The sequence below is a fragment of the Parasteatoda tepidariorum genome, chromosome 1, assembly GCF_982258835.1.
Source record: "Parasteatoda tepidariorum strain Cologne lab strain chromosome 1, Ptep-v5.0, whole genome shotgun sequence".
Classification (NCBI taxonomy): Eukaryota; Metazoa; Arthropoda; class Arachnida; order Araneae; family Theridiidae; genus Parasteatoda; species Parasteatoda tepidariorum.
The window spans coordinates 39971271-39989899 of NC_141755.1; the positions used below are offsets into that span (position 1 = coordinate 39971271).

At 31.0% G+C, this 18629-nt stretch overlaps 1 protein-coding gene across 1 annotated transcript in view; it reads left to right on the plus strand.

Moving 5' to 3' along the window:
- Positions 1 to 2028: 2028 nt before the first annotated feature.
- Positions 2029 to 18629, plus strand: part of LOC107453577 (O-acyltransferase like protein) — a 39254-nt gene continuing 22653 nt past the window's right edge. The window contains exons 1-4 of the mRNA XM_043047163.3: positions 2029 to 2399; positions 6947 to 7173; positions 13546 to 13663; positions 13760 to 13853. Coding sequence (XP_042903097.2) covers positions 2111 to 2399; positions 6947 to 7173; positions 13546 to 13663; positions 13760 to 13853 — 728 coding nt within the window. The 5' untranslated portion in view covers positions 2029 to 2110. The remainder of the gene's footprint in view (positions 2400 to 6946; positions 7174 to 13545; positions 13664 to 13759; positions 13854 to 18629) is intronic.

Here is an 18629-nt window from a genome sequence, read left to right on the forward strand (position 1 = left end):
CGCTTGTAAGTAAACTTGCATTTCATTTTTTTTTTCTCTCTGTGACTTTCCCTTGAAATTCGTTCTCGCGTTTGAAATTTTTCCCTTTAACAGAATTATTAAATCACATTGTCTGACAACATGTTGTATAAATAATTTTATATAGTTTAAAATGTAATATTTTTAGCAGTGTTCTCAAAACCACAACAGATCATTTCCTGATGAACATACTTAAATCAACCCTTTCAAAATATATTATTTATTTAATTTTGAACTAGTTTATATTTTTCAGTCTAAAAATTTTTTAATTAAAATTTATAAAATGACTTCAAAGTAAAACAGAACGCAAATTAATAGGAAATTCTTTTTCTTCCCAATTTTGCAGCGGTCCTGACTTGACAGTTTACCATGGATTTATTCATGGTTTTTAAAACATTTTTAATTTTTTTTTTTTTTTTTTTTTTTTTTTTTTTTTTTGCTTTCTTGATATTTGGGAATTTTTTGCCTACAATGACACGTCAAAAAATTAATACCAGCTAATACGAAATAGTGTAAAAGCTATTTGTTGACTTAAAAATTGAAAGGTCAGAAATGATATATTAAATGGCTGAAATAAAAAATTAATCTATTTTTAAGTCATTTTGAATATTCCCAAATCGCCATAACAATTTTCTTACCAAACAAAAGTTTGAAATTGTTAATATTTTACTAATGTTTTTTCCAATTGTATTTTCCATTTTTTGTGTGATCATTAATGCATTCAAATAGATGCTTTTAAATAGTTAATTATTTTGAAGGCCATTTGTGTTAATCAAAACATTATTTTTTCTATCGTACATACAGGTCACGGAGCCTTGGGCACAAAGCCACTTGCAGGCCCTCTAAAAGAATCACAAAGTTTCAGTTAAACCTTTCATCGATAAACCTTTTGGCGACAGCTGATTGTTAACTACCAAATAACTTTTTTAGAAATACATCATATAGAAATTTAATTTATCTAAATTATGAAAAAATTTTTTGAAATGATAGAGTGAGTTGGTGAAAATAATGAAAATTATGTTGGAAACAAGACATTCGTAATAAGTACGTAGAAAGCAATCTAAAAAAATAAATTAATTAAATCCATTCTAATTATTTGTAAGATTAATTATTTGCATAGAAAAAACACTTATTAGAGTTTATTTGAGGTAACAATTTTATGGAGAAAAAAAAAACTGACATTAAATGCATTTCACATTTTAAGATACTCGGATGAAAGTTGACGTTATAATATGAAAAAGTAAAAGAAAATTTGAAGGCCATTACAAGTTAAAGGCCAAACTTATTTTTAAAAGAGATAAAAGTATTAATGTAATTCTGGATGGGGAGGTACCCTTACAATTTGGGGATCACTACGGTGACTCAGGTGTCAGAGCGTTCGCCTCCCAATGAGGAAACCCAGGTTTGAATCGCAACTGTGGCTGTTTAATAAGACCTCAAGTACTAACGTAAAAATATCCTCAGTGGTAGACGGATCATGGAATAGAACCAATTTGTCATAAAACTAACCGTGGGAGATTTTCGTGGTTTTCATCTCCATGCAACGCAAATGCGGGTTAGTTTCATCAAAAACTTCTTTTCGAAGGCTAGTTTGTCCCGATGCTTGATTTTTAAGTTACCCTGTCTTCTGTGCTGCGTTCAAAAGTGCAAGGCTAAAGAGTTGAACATTGACAGTCGTAAATTCAGAATCGGGTCAGCTGTTCAACACCGGTTATAAAATAAAATAAAAAGTTGGGGGCCCTGGGTACGTGCCCCGAAGGCCCCTCCCGTAAATCAGTTCTTGACTTTCTATTTTTTTTATCTTGATATATAATTATTGTTATTTACTGCTTTCATTCTTCAATTCTTGCTTCGAATGTATGGTAACAAATTCAAACAGGATTTAATGTATGGGACAATCAATTCAATTAAAATAATTCGTATCATCTTCAAGATCTCATGAACGATAAGAACAATTAATCTTACAATCTTTTTCTCGTAACACAATATAATAGAAGGAAGGAGGAAAAAAATTCCCTTTGAGCTCTGTCATATTAAGCAAAAGCAGAATTTCAAAGAATTGTAGTTTTTAAAGCCCTCTCCGAATGCCAAAATGAAAGCTTCGGATATAGTGTTGATCATCGTTTTAGTCTTTGCTTTCGATTCTTTTTGTAAATTAAATGCGGAATCGAATGCAGGTGATGCCGAAAATGACAATGTCATTTTGCATCAGTGGAAGGAGATGAATCGGAATGCTGAAAAAATGATTGGTTCTGTTATTAAACAAATTATGCCACATGTAATGGAATCTACCTCGAAAATAAATATATCTTCAACTTGTATGCAACAAAGCTTGACATTATTATCCGGAGTTCGCCGTTTACAAGTTTGGGCATTAAGTTGTAAGTATATGTTATAACATTACTAAAATATTGGGAATTTTTTTGATAAACATATTTCTAACTGTTGGATTTTAATTGTTAGTACAATATAACATTTACTTTATAACATTTTATATAATACTACAGTTTACTATGCGTTAAATATAGTTTACTATATAACATTTTTATTTTATCACCGCCGTTGAACAGCAGATCCAATTTTCGGTTTACGACTATTAATGTTCAGCTCCGTAGCCTTGCAATTTTGAACCCAATTCAGAAGACAAAGGAGCTCCTGGATCAAGTATCGGGAGAAATTAGCTTCCTTGACGAACTTTTTGATGAAACTAACCCACATTACATGGAGCGTTACATGGAGAGGAAAATCTCGGAAACTTCCCACGGTTAGCCTGACGGCAAAGGGATTCTACCCCATGACCCGTCTACCACAAAGGATATTTTTCGCCAGCATTGTGGTTGGTGTGAGCCGGGTTAAAAGTGAAATTTAATAGTGTAAGAGCCAGAATCGGTTATTACTGCTCCAATCTTAAAGTTAATATGTAATTTAAGTAAGCTGATAAAACTGTACTCGATAGCACTTTTTGATGAGCTGTGTGACATAAAATTTTTATAAAAAAAAGAAAGATAAACAGATCATTATGAAGTCATAAAACCCGTGTTTACCTGAAGAAAAAAAACAATCGGTGATTAGGGTAAGTATATTAAGGATAGCCCTTAAACGAGATGAAATAATAAGATTCAATATAACACTATAAGATATCTATCAAAATGAAATAAATAACTTACTTAAACCTAAAATAAATCATTAATAATTAAAGAATCAATTGTAGTTATTAAATTTTGTTCATTAATTTCCTTTAGAACTCATTACAAATATTAAACTTGAAAATTCGCAGTTATCACAAAGAAAATCAATTTCAAGAAAAGCTGAATATGTAAAAGTTTTATTTATGATGTTAAGTACACTACACTGGGTAAATAGATTTAAAACTGAAAATACATGCTAAAGGATCTGTTTGAAAATGCATTTCACTGATAATAAATGCATTTAATTATTTTACCGACTTGCATGAAACACAGACAAAAATTACATTTCAAAGATAGTTTTTTATATAAATTTAATATTTTTAAAACTCTATTACGTGTTATTTTTTTAACTCTTAAATCTGAATTGAAATAATATACATATAATGAAATAATCAAGTGTTGTAAAAATTTGATTTTGTTTTATAATTTTTTTTACAGTTTTTATGAAAAGTTTTTTGTTTCCATAATTAAGTTTTCAGGACGATTTGAAAAAAAAAAGTTTTGCGAAGTTCACAATGGTACACAAAAACGAAGGCTTATATATTCAAACATATATTTTCCTTAATTTGTTTTCATTACAATTTCTGTTTTTTAATGATAGATTAATGGCTTTTTTAATTTTGATTGTTTGCAATCGAATGTTTCCATCTTAGAATGTTCCATTGGTTCATAACTTTTAATGTTGGTCCTAGCTTAAAACCACACTTAATGATTTCCTCCTTTGTTATGTTAAGAAACTGATAGCCATTGATGTTTTTTAGAAAAATTTCTTTTTTCAAACCAATGCGCTTAAACAATGCAGCCATTTTCTTAGAGTTCCAATCGACAATATCTGGTATTTTGCGAGGTTGTTTAATAAGATATTCAAAAGGTTGATTTGCTATTTTCAAATATTCTTCAAAAAGTTTTCGATTTTTTGAAACCTTTTGCATTGCGGAAGAAGAATTGGCATTTAAATGTTGATTGGATGTTTCACATACACTCAAACAAACAGAGCAAAGCAGAGCTTTCTTTTTATTCCTCGTCGTACAACATTTATGAAAGCTACAACCACAACTCTTGCAATGTATGAAGGGCTCGTATATGCCTTTATCGTCAAATATTTGACCAAATTTGCATATCTTGCAAAGCGACATTTTCTAAGAGCTTGCTTCAATAATAGATTAGAAATTAGTTTTTAGAATATTTACGTACCGCAATTTTTCAAAGCAGACGATTTTTAAAAGTTTTCTTATTTATGTCCACAGCTGAACTAAATCAGCTAATTTAAATTTATGAAATTAATTTTAAAAATCTCAAACGATTTTTGGTTTTAAATTGGAATTAATAAAAATCGTCTGCTCTCATATTTCAATTGTTTCGAATTGTTTAGTTATTTTTAAGGAAATTACGAACCAATTATAAGTGAATTTCATTATTTGATATAACTGAAAATATACACTCTATAACAAAAAAATCAACACACCAAGAAGCAATCATCCGATTGCTTTGAAATTTTGTATGCATGAATGTTTTGAACAGATATAGCTGGAATGATGCCGACTGTGGACGTATAGTCTTTAGCGACGAATCCCGCTTCCAACTGTGTCCTGACGATCATCGAAGACGTGTTTGGAGGCGCACAGGGCAGAGGGGGGGGGATCCTGCCTTCATTATTGCACGCCACACCGGCCCTCAACAAGGCATTATGGTCTGGGGTGCCATTTCCTTTGACAGCCGGACCCCTTTGATCGTCACTAGAGGTACAGTTACTGCACAGCGGTACGTCGACGACATCCTAAGACCGACATCCTGTTTTGCTACCGTTCCTTTTCAGCCCCCTGGGCTGGTTTTTCAGCAGGACAATGCCAGACCACATGCGGCACGTGTTGCTATGAACTGTCTGCAAGCTTGTCAAACTCTTCCTTGGCCTGTCAGATCACCAGATCTCTCTCCCAACGAGCATGTCTGGGATATGATGGGAAGGCGATTGCATATGGCACGGAATGTTGATGACCTCGTTCGACAATTAGATCGAATTTGGCAGGAAATACCGCAAGAGACCATCCGGGAGCTTTATCGGTCTATGCCACGCCGTGTGGCAGCTTGCATCCAGGCTAGAGGCTGGTCAACACCTCATTGAACTTGTTGCTGTAACTCTGCAATAAATTATTCAATTGTTCTGAAATTTTGATCATTTACTATTCTGTACATTGTCTTCCTATCCACCAATTTTCGTTTCAATCGGACATCTCCTTCTTGGTGCGTCGATTTTTTTGTTATAGAGTGTATTTGTGTGCTTCTGAATTATCCTAATTAAAGGTGGTGTTAATTAAAGGTTTCATTTAAGCTCAAGGTAATTTCATATATATTTTAAAATTTATTACTGATATTTAAAACTTAAAAGCCTTCTAATTAGCATATTTTCATCATTATGATTCCAATTATTACAGACTTATTTTAAAATGGATAAATTTTATGCTTGTTAATAAACTTCTTTGCATTATTGGTTGAATATTTGTGTACCCAAATTACTGAAGTAGAGTGGTTTAGCAAAAATACATTAAAACCTTCTGAGCTTACAATTTTCCTTTAAATTTAAATTTTACTGATTAGCTTTAGTATTGCCAAATGATAAAAGCTTTAAAATTTAAAAAAAAAAAAAAAAAAAAAAAAAAAACGTCATCAGCATGTACTTACAATTAGTGAAATTTTTCTAATATGAAATTGCAATAAAAAAAAAATAGGAAAATGGATGATTTCATGCGCAGTAAGAGTCCCCAGTTACCGTGTGCAATCTAAGGGGCACCCTATAAAAAAATTTTTTTTAGCCCTATTCTGAGTTCGATAAGTTTTTTTTTTATTAGTGTTCAGAAATTAGGTAGCTCACAACTTTGTTTGTAGCCTTCAATTTTTTATTTCAAGTTTAATTTTCTGTAATATTTTATTAATTAAAATTGTAAAAAAATTTGTGAATATTTTTAGGATCTTACATATTATAGACCTTTATAGTTTGTTTTTCTTCAAAATTTGCATTCTGTCCAAACTTTTACGATTTTTTTTAATTTTTTAAATTAAAAAAAAATCAACCCATTTACATTTAATCCTTTGATTTTCTTTTAAAAAATCTGTATAATTTTTAAAATAAAAAAAAGTATTTATATAGATAGTTTTCAAAAAGGATTTCATAATACAATGTAAATCTTGGATTACCCAATTATGATACTATCACAAGCGCTTCACATACTTTTTCAATTTCTATCAAATCCAAATTTTCTCGGCCATTAAAGCAGAATATCTATTTTGTGATTGGTCGCAGAATAGTTAAATAGTAGAGGCCAACTACATAATGTCAACTAAATCATTTATGCATCATTTCTCCATAAAAAGTTTTAGTGAGTTATAGATATGAAAAAGGAAGATTAACAATACAGTAAGCCAAAGAATCTAACTCTTTTAAAAATCTCTGTAAATAGATAAGTGGATATTATGTAAATACCACCCAAAATTTAAATGGTTGGTTTGAAAGTTTTCGATTAAATTCAACGTGAGGTCATGTAGATAATGCATAATGAAAATTACGAAAAAAATTTTTTAACTTCTTTTAGTTCTAAAACATTACGTTAGCATATTTTTTTTTTTTTTTAATTTTTTTTTTCTTATCAGATTTTAATTTATGTCATCCAAACTATCGAACAAGCATGCCGTGGTAATCCCTATCAATTGAACTGCTGTTGTAACTTATAATTTTTTTGTTACAGTTGTTGATTCGAGCTCAAAAATAATAGATGGTATGCTTAGTGGAACAGTAAATTCTTTTGGAAATTACGAACAATGCTTGAACTCAGAAGTGCCCTCAAAGGATCCTGCAAAACCCAGGTTTCGTGGGCAATATTGCCAAGTAGCTATCACACCGCCCCTTCCTGCTAAATCTAAACGTTACAAATACGATGAAGAAATAGAAGAGCTGGAAAATTTTAAGGGCACGGTAAGTTTCTTTTCTTTTTAAAAAAACTTTAAATTTTTGCTCTTATGTACGAAGTAGGAAGCCTATAAACAATTCAAAAAATAGAAAAATAAGAGAAAAAATATCCTTTTCCATCTTGAACATGACTTTCTTATTTATGATTTCTACAAAATGGAAATTGAATGAACAGTTTTTCGATGTAACGATGGCACGGAGGTTGATTTAAAAATAAGTTTTCCTGGGAAAACAGGATCGAAGTTTGAAGATTCACAAGTGTGTGAATGTTATTCAAACCAAATTTAGTCACTGTAATTCTTTTCGAATTTCAGAAAATCATTCTGACTGCGATGTTTTTCTAGAATTGTTAAGTTTATCAGCAGAGTGTTCCGTAAAGACTGCCCTAAATACGTAATTTCACTTTGTAGGGAACTAAAACTAATTTTTAGTCGAAGGAAAAACAGTGAGGATGGTGGGAGCAATGAAAGTTAAAATAGGTTTAATTGGAGGTTCAAACTTAAATATGTTTTAAATAATCGGCTTTTGAATCCTCTCTGTTTCCTCTTGCTTATTACTATTATTATACTAGCGTATTGTTTCATCTCCTTCTTATTCCCGCCTTCTTCCTCAGTGATTTCTGGTTTTTTTCCTTGGTTAAATATTAATTTGTGATCCACCATTGCGCATACTACTTCTTTTATATTCTTATATATAGGATTCTAATAGTACATATTTAAAATAGCCTTTACAAACTTTTTTTCTTCTTTCTCCGCAATAAAATGAGCAGTCTTGGTTTGGAAAACAATTCTTATTATATTTACGAAAAAGAAAATACTTAAAAATTCCTATTACTTTACTTTTCTATGACGTGAATTTTTAAATAAAAATAATTTTAAAATAATTTTTAGAATTCTAGAAGAAAGCAAATCAAGCAAGAATGCCGGTTGAAATTAACTGAATACCAGATGGCAGCACCACGGAAAAGGATTGCTTATTAAAGCATTTGTAGTTGGCAGCACAAAAATTAATCAAACTTTTTCTATAAAATCATAAGTTCTAGATTTTTTTCTTACTTTTAATATTCCCACCGTGTTAATATTTTCGTATTTTTATTCTATTACGTAATTTTATATATCAGGGATAACGTTCAACGTTCAGGAACGAAGTAACGTTCCTGTTCTTTATACTTTAAAAAGTTAAAATAACGCAATTAAATATTCAAATATCTTTATATATCAATTGTATTTTTATTTTACATCTAAGAAATTCTTATTTTTTTCGTATCACTTCCTTGTGATGCTAGAAATAATAAAATGTTAAATAAATATGTAAAAATGAAGAGAGTAATGTAAAAATAATAAAAAGTAATTATCTCCCTGCTGTAAAAAATCGTATGAGCTGCCGGCGCTGAATTAATAGTTCAACTTAACGTATATATAATATCAACAAAACGTACATATAACTTAATATATATATGTATATATATATATATATATATGTTACGGTGAAACATGGAAATCTGGAGAATGTCGACATTCACCGGTGAATGTCAACAATCACATAGTCGCTTTGGTGAATGTCCGAAATATTTGTTATATCCAATTTTAGATTAATTTATTCGTTAATATTATTATATTTATTTGATATATTTATATTTATTCTATATTTAAATACTTACTGACGATAGATTGGAAGAAACATCAGTGTTTGGAGTTTCGGGCAAATACATACCGGGCAATGGCACTTGACCTTAAAAAAACATCAGTGTGGGGTATACCGGGCAAAGGCATACCGGGCAGTGGCACTTAACCTTAAAAAACATCAGTGTAGGGTATACCGGGCAGTGGCACTTAACCTTAAAAAACATCAGTGTAGGGTATACCGGGCAAATGTATACCGGGTAGTGGCACTTAACCTTAAAAAAACATCAGTGTAGGGTATACCGGACAAAGGTATACAGGGCAGTGGCACTTAACCTTAAAAAATCATCAGTGTAGGGTATACCGGGCAAAGGCATACCGGGCAGTGGCACTTAACCTTAAAAAAACATCAGTGTAGGTTATACCGGGCAAATGTATACCGGGCGGTGGCACTTAACCTTAAAAAAACATCAGTGTAGGGTTAAAATATCGAATAAATGTAATTATATCCACGAATAAATTCATATCAAATCGAATGTAATAAATATTTGTGATGCTTTGGTGAACAAAGCATATCTGTGATTGTCGAGAATATAATAAATATTCGATCTTTCACCGACGTAGTTGCTGTTTGTCACCGGTGAAAGTCAACAACCACCGACTTCGGTCTTTCGCCGTGACATAATTACGCAAAATCTATAAGACTTATAACCTTTGGAAGTACAAAGAGGTGTAGAAAAATATACAGGGAGTACAATGGATCAAAAAATAAATTAACATTTGATTATTAGTTCGAGTATTATTAGTTGTTAAACTTGTAGGAGAAAACACCATACCGGCCATTCACCATACCTTCAGAGTTAAAATTTAGTAAGGTAAAAAGCCATATTTATTTCTGAACGTAACACAGATTTTTTTTTTAGATATTCCAATTCGCTCGAAAGTCATTACAATTTTACGAGCTATTTTTGTCAATTTTGTATAATTTTTGTTTACTTTATATTTTGCTTTGGTGCACAAAATCTGTACGACTTAAAAGCTTGAAATCACGAACTACAATGTTAGCAATAATAATATTTTATTTTGAAAATAAAATATCACGTGTTTCTGTAAAAAAAAATTAACGTTTAACACAAGTAGCGTCTTTGGGATCATTTTGATCATTTTTTGCCATTTTTTAAATATCGTTTTCGAAGATATAAGTGTGTTTCGAAGCTCATTTGTTTTTTTACTCTTCTTAAATTGTTTCTAAGTTAATTTTAAAAAAATCATATACGTAATATTGGATTTCTCCGGAACTATTCGGCTGATTTTTCTTAAAATTTATATGTTGCTAATATAAAATTACTTTCTTTAAAATGAAGCAAAAAATTGTATACCTTATATTTCAAATTTTTTTCGATTTTTATTGAATAAAATGATAGAAAAATAAAGAATACTTACCAAAATTTATTTTTTGCATGGAATTATCATTGGATAAAAGAATTTTATAATTGTGTGTCAAAATTTTTCAATTCTCTTAAAGAGTTTACCAGATATAGTAAAATACGTATAAAGTAAATTTAACATGAAGGGGCCCAATCTTTGAACCGCCCTCTGACATAACATTCTGCCACAATTTTTTGACCTTACATTTATCTTTTGCACAGCAAAATGAAAACTAATTACTTCCTATATAGGGGCAAATGTAAAAGAATTATATAATTCCGAATAGTATTTATGCGAATGTGTTTGCAAACGATAGCACAGAGTAGAAGTCAAGCAATGTCACTTACTACAATAGTATGAAATATGGGGTAGGCTACATACTAAGGAATTATTCTACAAGAGGTGAAACCTTAGGTATCATTTCTTTGCAACGCTTGTGATATTTCTGCCCTCAATGCTTGAAACCTTTACTACCCAAATTTGTGCCATTTACTACCCAAGTGGCTGCCTCCTCCTATTCACTACTGGTATAAAGCAAAAAGACCAGGACTCTCTCTATCTCTTCCTGGTGACAGGCAGACCAACACTTGCTTATCCCGACTGGCCAGTGGTCTCCCGAAAAGTCTCACATTTTCTGCCAATCAAAAGATCTTTCCTCTTTGCCCTAAATGCCAACAAAGCCACAGTGGCGTAGCGAGGGGGGAGCAAGGGGGGGCATCATGCCCCGGGCGCTGCACACAAAGGGGCGTCAAATGGTCAGCAAAACAAAAAAAATTGTTGGATAATTTTTGTTATAATTTATTTCTGGAATATATATTTTAAATTTGGTGCCGGTGAAATATAATAAATGTTAATTCGTAAATAAAAAGGAACACTAATCAAACTGTAATAATATATTCATAATAAAAATGACACGTCTTTTCCACTGGGCTGACTCGACCTGTGTCTGTCAGCACTTCCTTATGGCATCTACGCTGTGTGGTTACATATATTATCTCCAAATATTTGCAGTGTACAAAGTACAAACATCAGTGTACAAAGTGTTTGTATGTTTGTACAGTGTACAAAGTACAAACATTCTTTCTTTCAGAACACTATTTATTTTTGCTTCTATAAACGCAATGTAGCTTACGCTTGTTATTTTAAAACGATAACAATAGCACTCTAATGTACTTACATGTACAGTCACGGAAAAAAGTATCCCGAAAATAACAACTAAAAGATTGTCTAATTTTTTAATATAGATACTTCTCAGACACACAACAAATACAGCGTTTTGCTGTTTCTAGGAAAGGACACAAACGCCGTATTTGTTGTGTACCTGAGAATTATCTGTTTCAAAAAATAAATGATTCTTTATTTGTTACTTTCCGGATACTTTTTTTCGTGACTGTACTTATCCGTGACACTTGCGACAGGTTGTGGAATTCCGCTACAAGTTAGGTAAATACCCGAAATATTAACGTTTAAGTTATTTTGTGCCTGTATTTTTCAGTTTTGCGTCCTTGTCATCACGCTTTGCTTAGAATAAAAATGAAATGTTATTAAATGTTTTAAGTTTAATGTTAGCATAAATTATAGTGTATATTTCACTGTGTTGCTACCTTTCAAGTTCAAGGCATTCTTGGTTAGTAATAAAACAAATAAGATTACTTACTACATCTACTCGACGATTCTATTATTCAGTGAATAGGGTATGACAAAATTTTAAATGATCAACTTTGATGATATTATTGATAAATTTGCTTTTAAAAAATAATTTTATTGATAAATTTGCTTTTTTGAAAAATTTATATATAGTTATTAGCTTCATTAATGTATTATAATCATATTATTAAATATATGTATCTCCTTAGAGATAATAAATATTTACTTTTTTATTGTTTTAAAGCTGCGTGTTTTTAAAATATTTCTTTATAAATATGTAAAATAAATAATAGGTATCTTTTGAACTAATTCTAGATGATCATATACATTTCAAAATCTAGTCTTGTTTTCTCAACTACATTTTTTGTCTCAAATTTAATGCCTAGCTTGAGCCTATGACTTTATTTATTTTACTTTATTTATTTATTACTTTACGAGTATATTTTACTTATAATATTAGATGGTTTTCGAATGGGGGGGGGCGCTAAAAAGGTATTGTGCCCCGGGCGCGAGTTTAGCTCGCTACGGCACTGCAAAGCCAGGCATCACCTGAGAATATCTTGAACTGTTTAGGGCAGGACTGGAACGACATTCATTCCTCTCCCCGCTTAGTTTCGGACTTCCTAAATGTCAACGGATTTATTGATCTGGTCTGACTCCGTCAGACCAGATTAATAAATCCGTAGCTCAAGTTAAGCGGGTTCGAATCGCACCGACCACAATACCAACGTAAAGATATCCTCAGTGGTAGACGGATCATGGGTTAGAGACTCCTTGCCTTGAAGCTTACCGAGGGAGTTTTTCCTCTCCATGTAACTCATTTTCAGGTTAGTTAAATCAAAAAGTCTTCCACGAAGGCTAATTTCTCCCAATACTTGATCCAGGAGGTTCCTTTGTCTTCTGGAATGGGTTCAGAATTACAAGGTTACGGAGTTGAACATTGGCAGTCGTAAACCTAAAATTGGGTCGGCTGCTGTTCAACGTCGGTTTAAAATAAAATAAAATTCTCTATGGCCTCCAAAAGTAAAGGTAGCATAGAATTAAGTGGACATTTTACTTGGAAGAAATGTTCACCAAACAGTTCGGTATTGAAAGTGTTATAAGAATTCATATAAATAGCAAGAGGGACAGAACTAGAATCTATTCAATTGCCTTCGAAACATAAGCTTCTGTCGGTTATTTCAGTTATGTATTATCAATAGTTGGCGTTACAGTTCTGCAGTTTTTTTTCATTCCGTGGTTATGTGAATTATAGCAAACTTAGATTGTTTCTCGATATTGTTTTTCCTCATACAATTTTTAAACTAATTGACCTATAGGAGTGTTTTAAAAACATTTTGAAAGAAGCCAAATTTCAACTCGCAGTTACCTATTTTTTTCCTCACATCTCCCATAAGCTAGTTTTCAATAAAATTAGAAAAAATTCCCCTTGAAATTGAAATTACGCTCGCAACAACAAAATTTTAAGAAGAATTTTGAGCTTTCTTTCTTTAGTAAGACCGGGAAGTCTGTAGTATTGATATGCTCTGATAGTAGCAACGCATTATCCTTTGTATGTTAGGGTTAAAGTGTATTTGTTTTGAAGAGCTATTTGTATTTAATTTGAAAACAAAACATTCAGAAATATTTTTTTTGTTTAATTACATTGATAATTTAAAATTTTATTTATTACCTTTTTCAGGAAGTAATGAATTTCCTTGCGAAGAAGGCTGCCATTTATTACACCTTCCCGTACAAAGTTGGGCTGTGTCTTCCATCTGGCTGCAATTTAGATGAAATTGATCAAGTCGCGAAAACAAGTGAGCCAAAACTTTATTTCTACAACTCATTACGAATTAGAATGAAAATAATCGCCCAAAAGATATATTTATTAATTATTTTTTTTATATTTCTAGTGGCGAATAAATTGTTTTTATCAGCTGATGTTACTGTCAAATATTGTGAAATTAAAGAACCTGCTCACTACTCACTAGTTCATATGATCGCTGTGTAAGTTACTTTTTCTCTCACTATTTTTTATATTTTATTAATTTGTTCTTAGTAGTAACATGTTTTACAACGAGGGAAAATATTTGTAAGGACTCTTTTGATACATATTCTTAGAAAACTTGACAAAAATGAAATAAAAGTATACAATATTGTTGACAGCTTTAGTTCTTTAAAGCACGTTAAGATCCGGATATGTAAGAAATTAAAAAGTTAAATAATAAATATCTCACATTTCACTGGTTTGTAGTGCATGTACTGTTCCTCTACACATTGGATAGTTTTTTTCGTAGCAGAATCAGTGTAACTTCCTAAAGTAAGTAATTAAAATAAGAAATAAAAATGAACTTTTTATGTATCTAAATCACCTTGTTGGGATAGATTACGCGAAAAAGGATTGTTCATCAAAAGCATAATTTGATGAATCTATTGTAAACTAATAAGAGTGCGATTTCTGGCCATATTTATGGCATTTCTTGTCGCAGGAAAGTCGATAATATTTAAATATTGCTCGATTTTGTGGGTAACCTCAATTTTTCGAATGTGATTATAGTGAATACGCATCTATGTACAGAAAGAAATCATCGTAAAATTACAATACACGGCGTAATACACAATTGAAATAAAAACAGGGCAAGGTTTCGCAATCTTATAATGGATTTCGTTATTTCATGTACTTTTATTGGAACCGAGATAGCCTGGTTGGCAGAGCGCTGGACTCACGTTCGTGAGAACGAAAGTTCGAATCCGGGTGGCCAAAAACTCCCAGTGTAGTAAATTTTGACTGGTGCATGTTAAATCTGTCTGGTCACAAAGTCCTTCATATTGCCTTAACAAATTATACCTCAGGGGGTACTGAATTGGAGATTGATCGTTCTCTGGTTTAGGTCAAAATTACGATTTGTGGATGAATGAATGGATGTAAGGATGTGTCCGCCCCATGAACGGGTGTGTCGTATGGGTGTGGTAGAAGCTGAATTCTTGGCCATAGATGGCGCCACTGGAAAGCAAGCACTATCACTCCCCCTTGCCTTAATGGTCTACTACAACAACATGTAGTTTCGTTATTGAAACAGTAAATCATTTTACAAATTTGAATTTTGTCGAGCTAAATTCGAAAGAAAAAAAGAGCTGACCAGAGCATTTGCAACGCGTTAGTAGATAGGTCGCAAGGTAATATTTTTAAAATGGTAGCAAAATCGAGAAAAAGTTGATGTCTTAAGTAATTCGTATCCACCGAAAAAGTTTTTAACTTCAGCGAACTGTGTACGGGAGCAAAAATTATTAGGAATGTTTCTGTTATGCTCAAATGGAAGCTAAATTTGAATATTTTTAGTAGCTTTGAGAAACTTTAATTACCACTATGGATATTTTTTTCGAACATAGAAAATATGACTTAGAATAACTCCAGTGAAAAACCTAATGGTTGTATGGCAACGGAAAGATGAAAATGAATAAAAAAATATGGGAAGTTATATAGTGCACTTTTGTTTAGCCGCAAATTGATTCGTCTATTATCTAAGATTTTCTAGTTCCATTCATTCACTCATTTACTTTACTTAGTGTATCAAAAGTAATTATAACAGCTTGCGCACGTTTTTTTATTTGCAAATTTATTCGTTAGTTGTTTCATTCATTCACTCATTTACTTTGCTTTGTGTATCAAAAGTAATTATAACAGCTGGTGTAAGTTTTTTTATTCGCAAATTGATTTTTCTAATACCTGATCCGTTATTCCCATTCATTCATTCATTTATTTCACTTTATGTATCAAAATTAATTATAACAACAGCTAGTGCATGTTTTTTTATTGGCAAATTGAGTCGCTAGTTCCATTCAGTCACTCATTTACTTTGCTTTGTGTATCAAAAGTAATTATAACAGCTGGTGTAAGTTTTTTTATTCGCAAATTGATTTTTCTAATACCTGATCCGTTATTCCCATTCATTCATTCATTTATTTCACTTTGTGTATCAAAATCGATTATAATAACAACTAGTACATGTTTTTTTATTCGCAAATTGATTTGCCCATTGTCTGATTCGCTAGTGCCATTCATTCACTCATTTACTTTGCTTTGTGTATCAAAAGAAATTATAACAGCTATCGCCTATTTCTTATTCGCACATTTATTCTCCCATTATCTGATTCATTAGTCCTTTTCATTCACTCATTTATTTCACTTTGTGTATCAAAAGTTATTAAAACATTAAATGCATTTTTTTATTCACAAATTGATTCGCCCATTATCTGATTCGCTTGTTTCCTTCATACACTTATTTATTAACTTCACTTTATGTATCAAAAGTAATTAAAATATGTAATTTGTCAAACACAAATATAAATGAACGGTCGTCATAACAACAAGAAATATTGAACTACTACCTCAATTTAAATGATACTTGCTAAACTCTTTCAAGCTAATGTAAGCTTATGAATTTAGGAAAATGGACATTCTAATTTAAAATGCATTTTTACATTGCTATTACAGTTTCTAATATAAGTAAAATGCATTATTATTAAATTAATTATAATTAAAAATTAATTAATGAAAAAATTAATTCCTAAATTCGTTTTTTAACGATCTTTATTCGTTATCAGTAAATTTAAATGCAGTAGAAGCGTTTATAAGGAATCATTTTTCTGTAAAATTCACTTGGACTTTGATGAAGGTAATGTGTTGTTTCTATGCTTTAAGTTGCTATATAGTGGAAATTCCAGAAACTTGTAAATTACCCACCGTAAAGTTGCCAAGGTATAGTTTGACGTGAAAATATCATATTTCGAAAAAAAGTATTGCTTATCCCGTTGCCGCAAGCACTTCATGTAGCAAATCAACATTTAACCTCAAACAATAATTTTTTTTAAACCATTTCAAACACATAAAAATTTGCGTCGTATTTTGCGAGTTTACCAACTGATAGGTTCCTTTTGTAAGTTGAAAATAAAATGTACGAAATTATTATTGAGTTATTCACTTAAATATTTGAATCACCATCTTAAATCTACTTTAGAAAAATTCGTTCGTTTTGGAACTAAGAGAAGAGTGCATTCAATACAGAAACATACCAACAAATACTAAAAACGAGTTACTAACGTATAACATGCATGCTATTTTATTTTTGCGATTTTATTACAATTGTTTAATTTCTCATGGTTTTGATTTCTAAAGTTACAAGTTAGAAGTAACAAAGAAATGTTTTGAGGGTCATTTATTTCAAGGAACATAATTGAACAGCGATGAAGTTCAAGGAAAGAGAATAATAAAATTTTGTTTATGAAGGGGAAAACATTGCATTTAAATAGATGAGTTGTTACGCATCGCTGACTTGAACATTATAAATTACATATGCAACGCATGGTTACGGAAGAAAACTTGCATATTTAAATTTACATCAAGTGTTTGATTATAGATAAACAATCTTTAAAAAGATTTGGCAATATCATACATAAGTGACAAGCACGAGTACAGCGAAGGAGCCAACTAGAATCAAAACAGAATTTCAGAATTTTTAAAGCACAGTTAAATCAGTATTAGACATATTATAAATTAACGAAAAATTTCAATCTCCCTCTGCTGTAATTGATGAATTGAGTGTTAGCTTTACAATGATATTATTTGTAATTAAAGTTAGATTTTATAATACAGCAGATGTGCCGAAAATAAATGGAAACAGAATTTCAAATTCAGATTTTCGGAATTTCAAAAACATAGCTAAATCAGCATCGAATTTATTATAAATTAATGAGAAATTTCTATCTCCCTCTACTGTAATGGATGAATTGAGTGTTAGCTTTGCCATTTTATTACTGTAATTAAAGTTAGCTTCTATAATGCAGCAGAGGTGCCAACTAGAATCAAAACAGAATTTTAAAAACAGAATTTCAAAATTTTAAAAACATAGCGGATGAATTGAGTGTTAGCTTTGCCATTTTATTACTGTAATTAAAGTTAGCTTCTATAATGCAGCAGAGGTGCCAACTAGAATCAAAACAGAATTTTAAAAACAGAATTTCAAAATTTTAAAAACATAGCGGATGAATTGAGTGTTAGCTTTGCCATTTTATTACTGTAATTAAAGTTAGCTTCTATAATGCAGCAGAGGTGCCAACTAGAATCAAAACAGAATTTTAAAAACAGAATTTCAAAATTTTAAAAACATAGCGGATGAATTGAGTGTTAGCTTTGCCATTTTATTACTGTAATTAAAGTTAGCTTCTATAATGCAGCAGAGGTGCCAACTAGAATCAAAACAGAATTTTAAAAACAGAATTTCAAAATTTTAAAAACATAGCGGATGAATTGAGTGTTAGCTTTGCCATTTTATTACTGTAATTAAAGTTAGCTTCTATAATGCAGCAGAGGTGCCAACTGGAATCAAAACATAATTTTAAAAACAGAATTTCAGAATTTCAAAAACATAGCGGATGAATTGAGTGTTAGCTTAACTATGATATTATTTGTAATTAAAGTAAGCTTCAATAAATTAAAATCAAAATTATTTACAAAAAAATAAAGAAATCTGCATAAGCTTTGTTTTCTACTATTTTTCTGTGTTGCAAGACTTGTATTGCAAAAGTCATTGCAGTGGCTGATGTTACGAGAGCCAGGACTAAGTTCATTGTGAGCCCCTCAAAAAGAGCCATATTTTCATAGTTTGTGGTACTATATAGTATAATTTTTTCATTTTTTCATACCCTTTATGTAAAATTGTAGATTTTTTGTTAAAGAAATTTTCTGCAATTTTCTTTTAAAAAGTAATTTACTATTCCTAAACA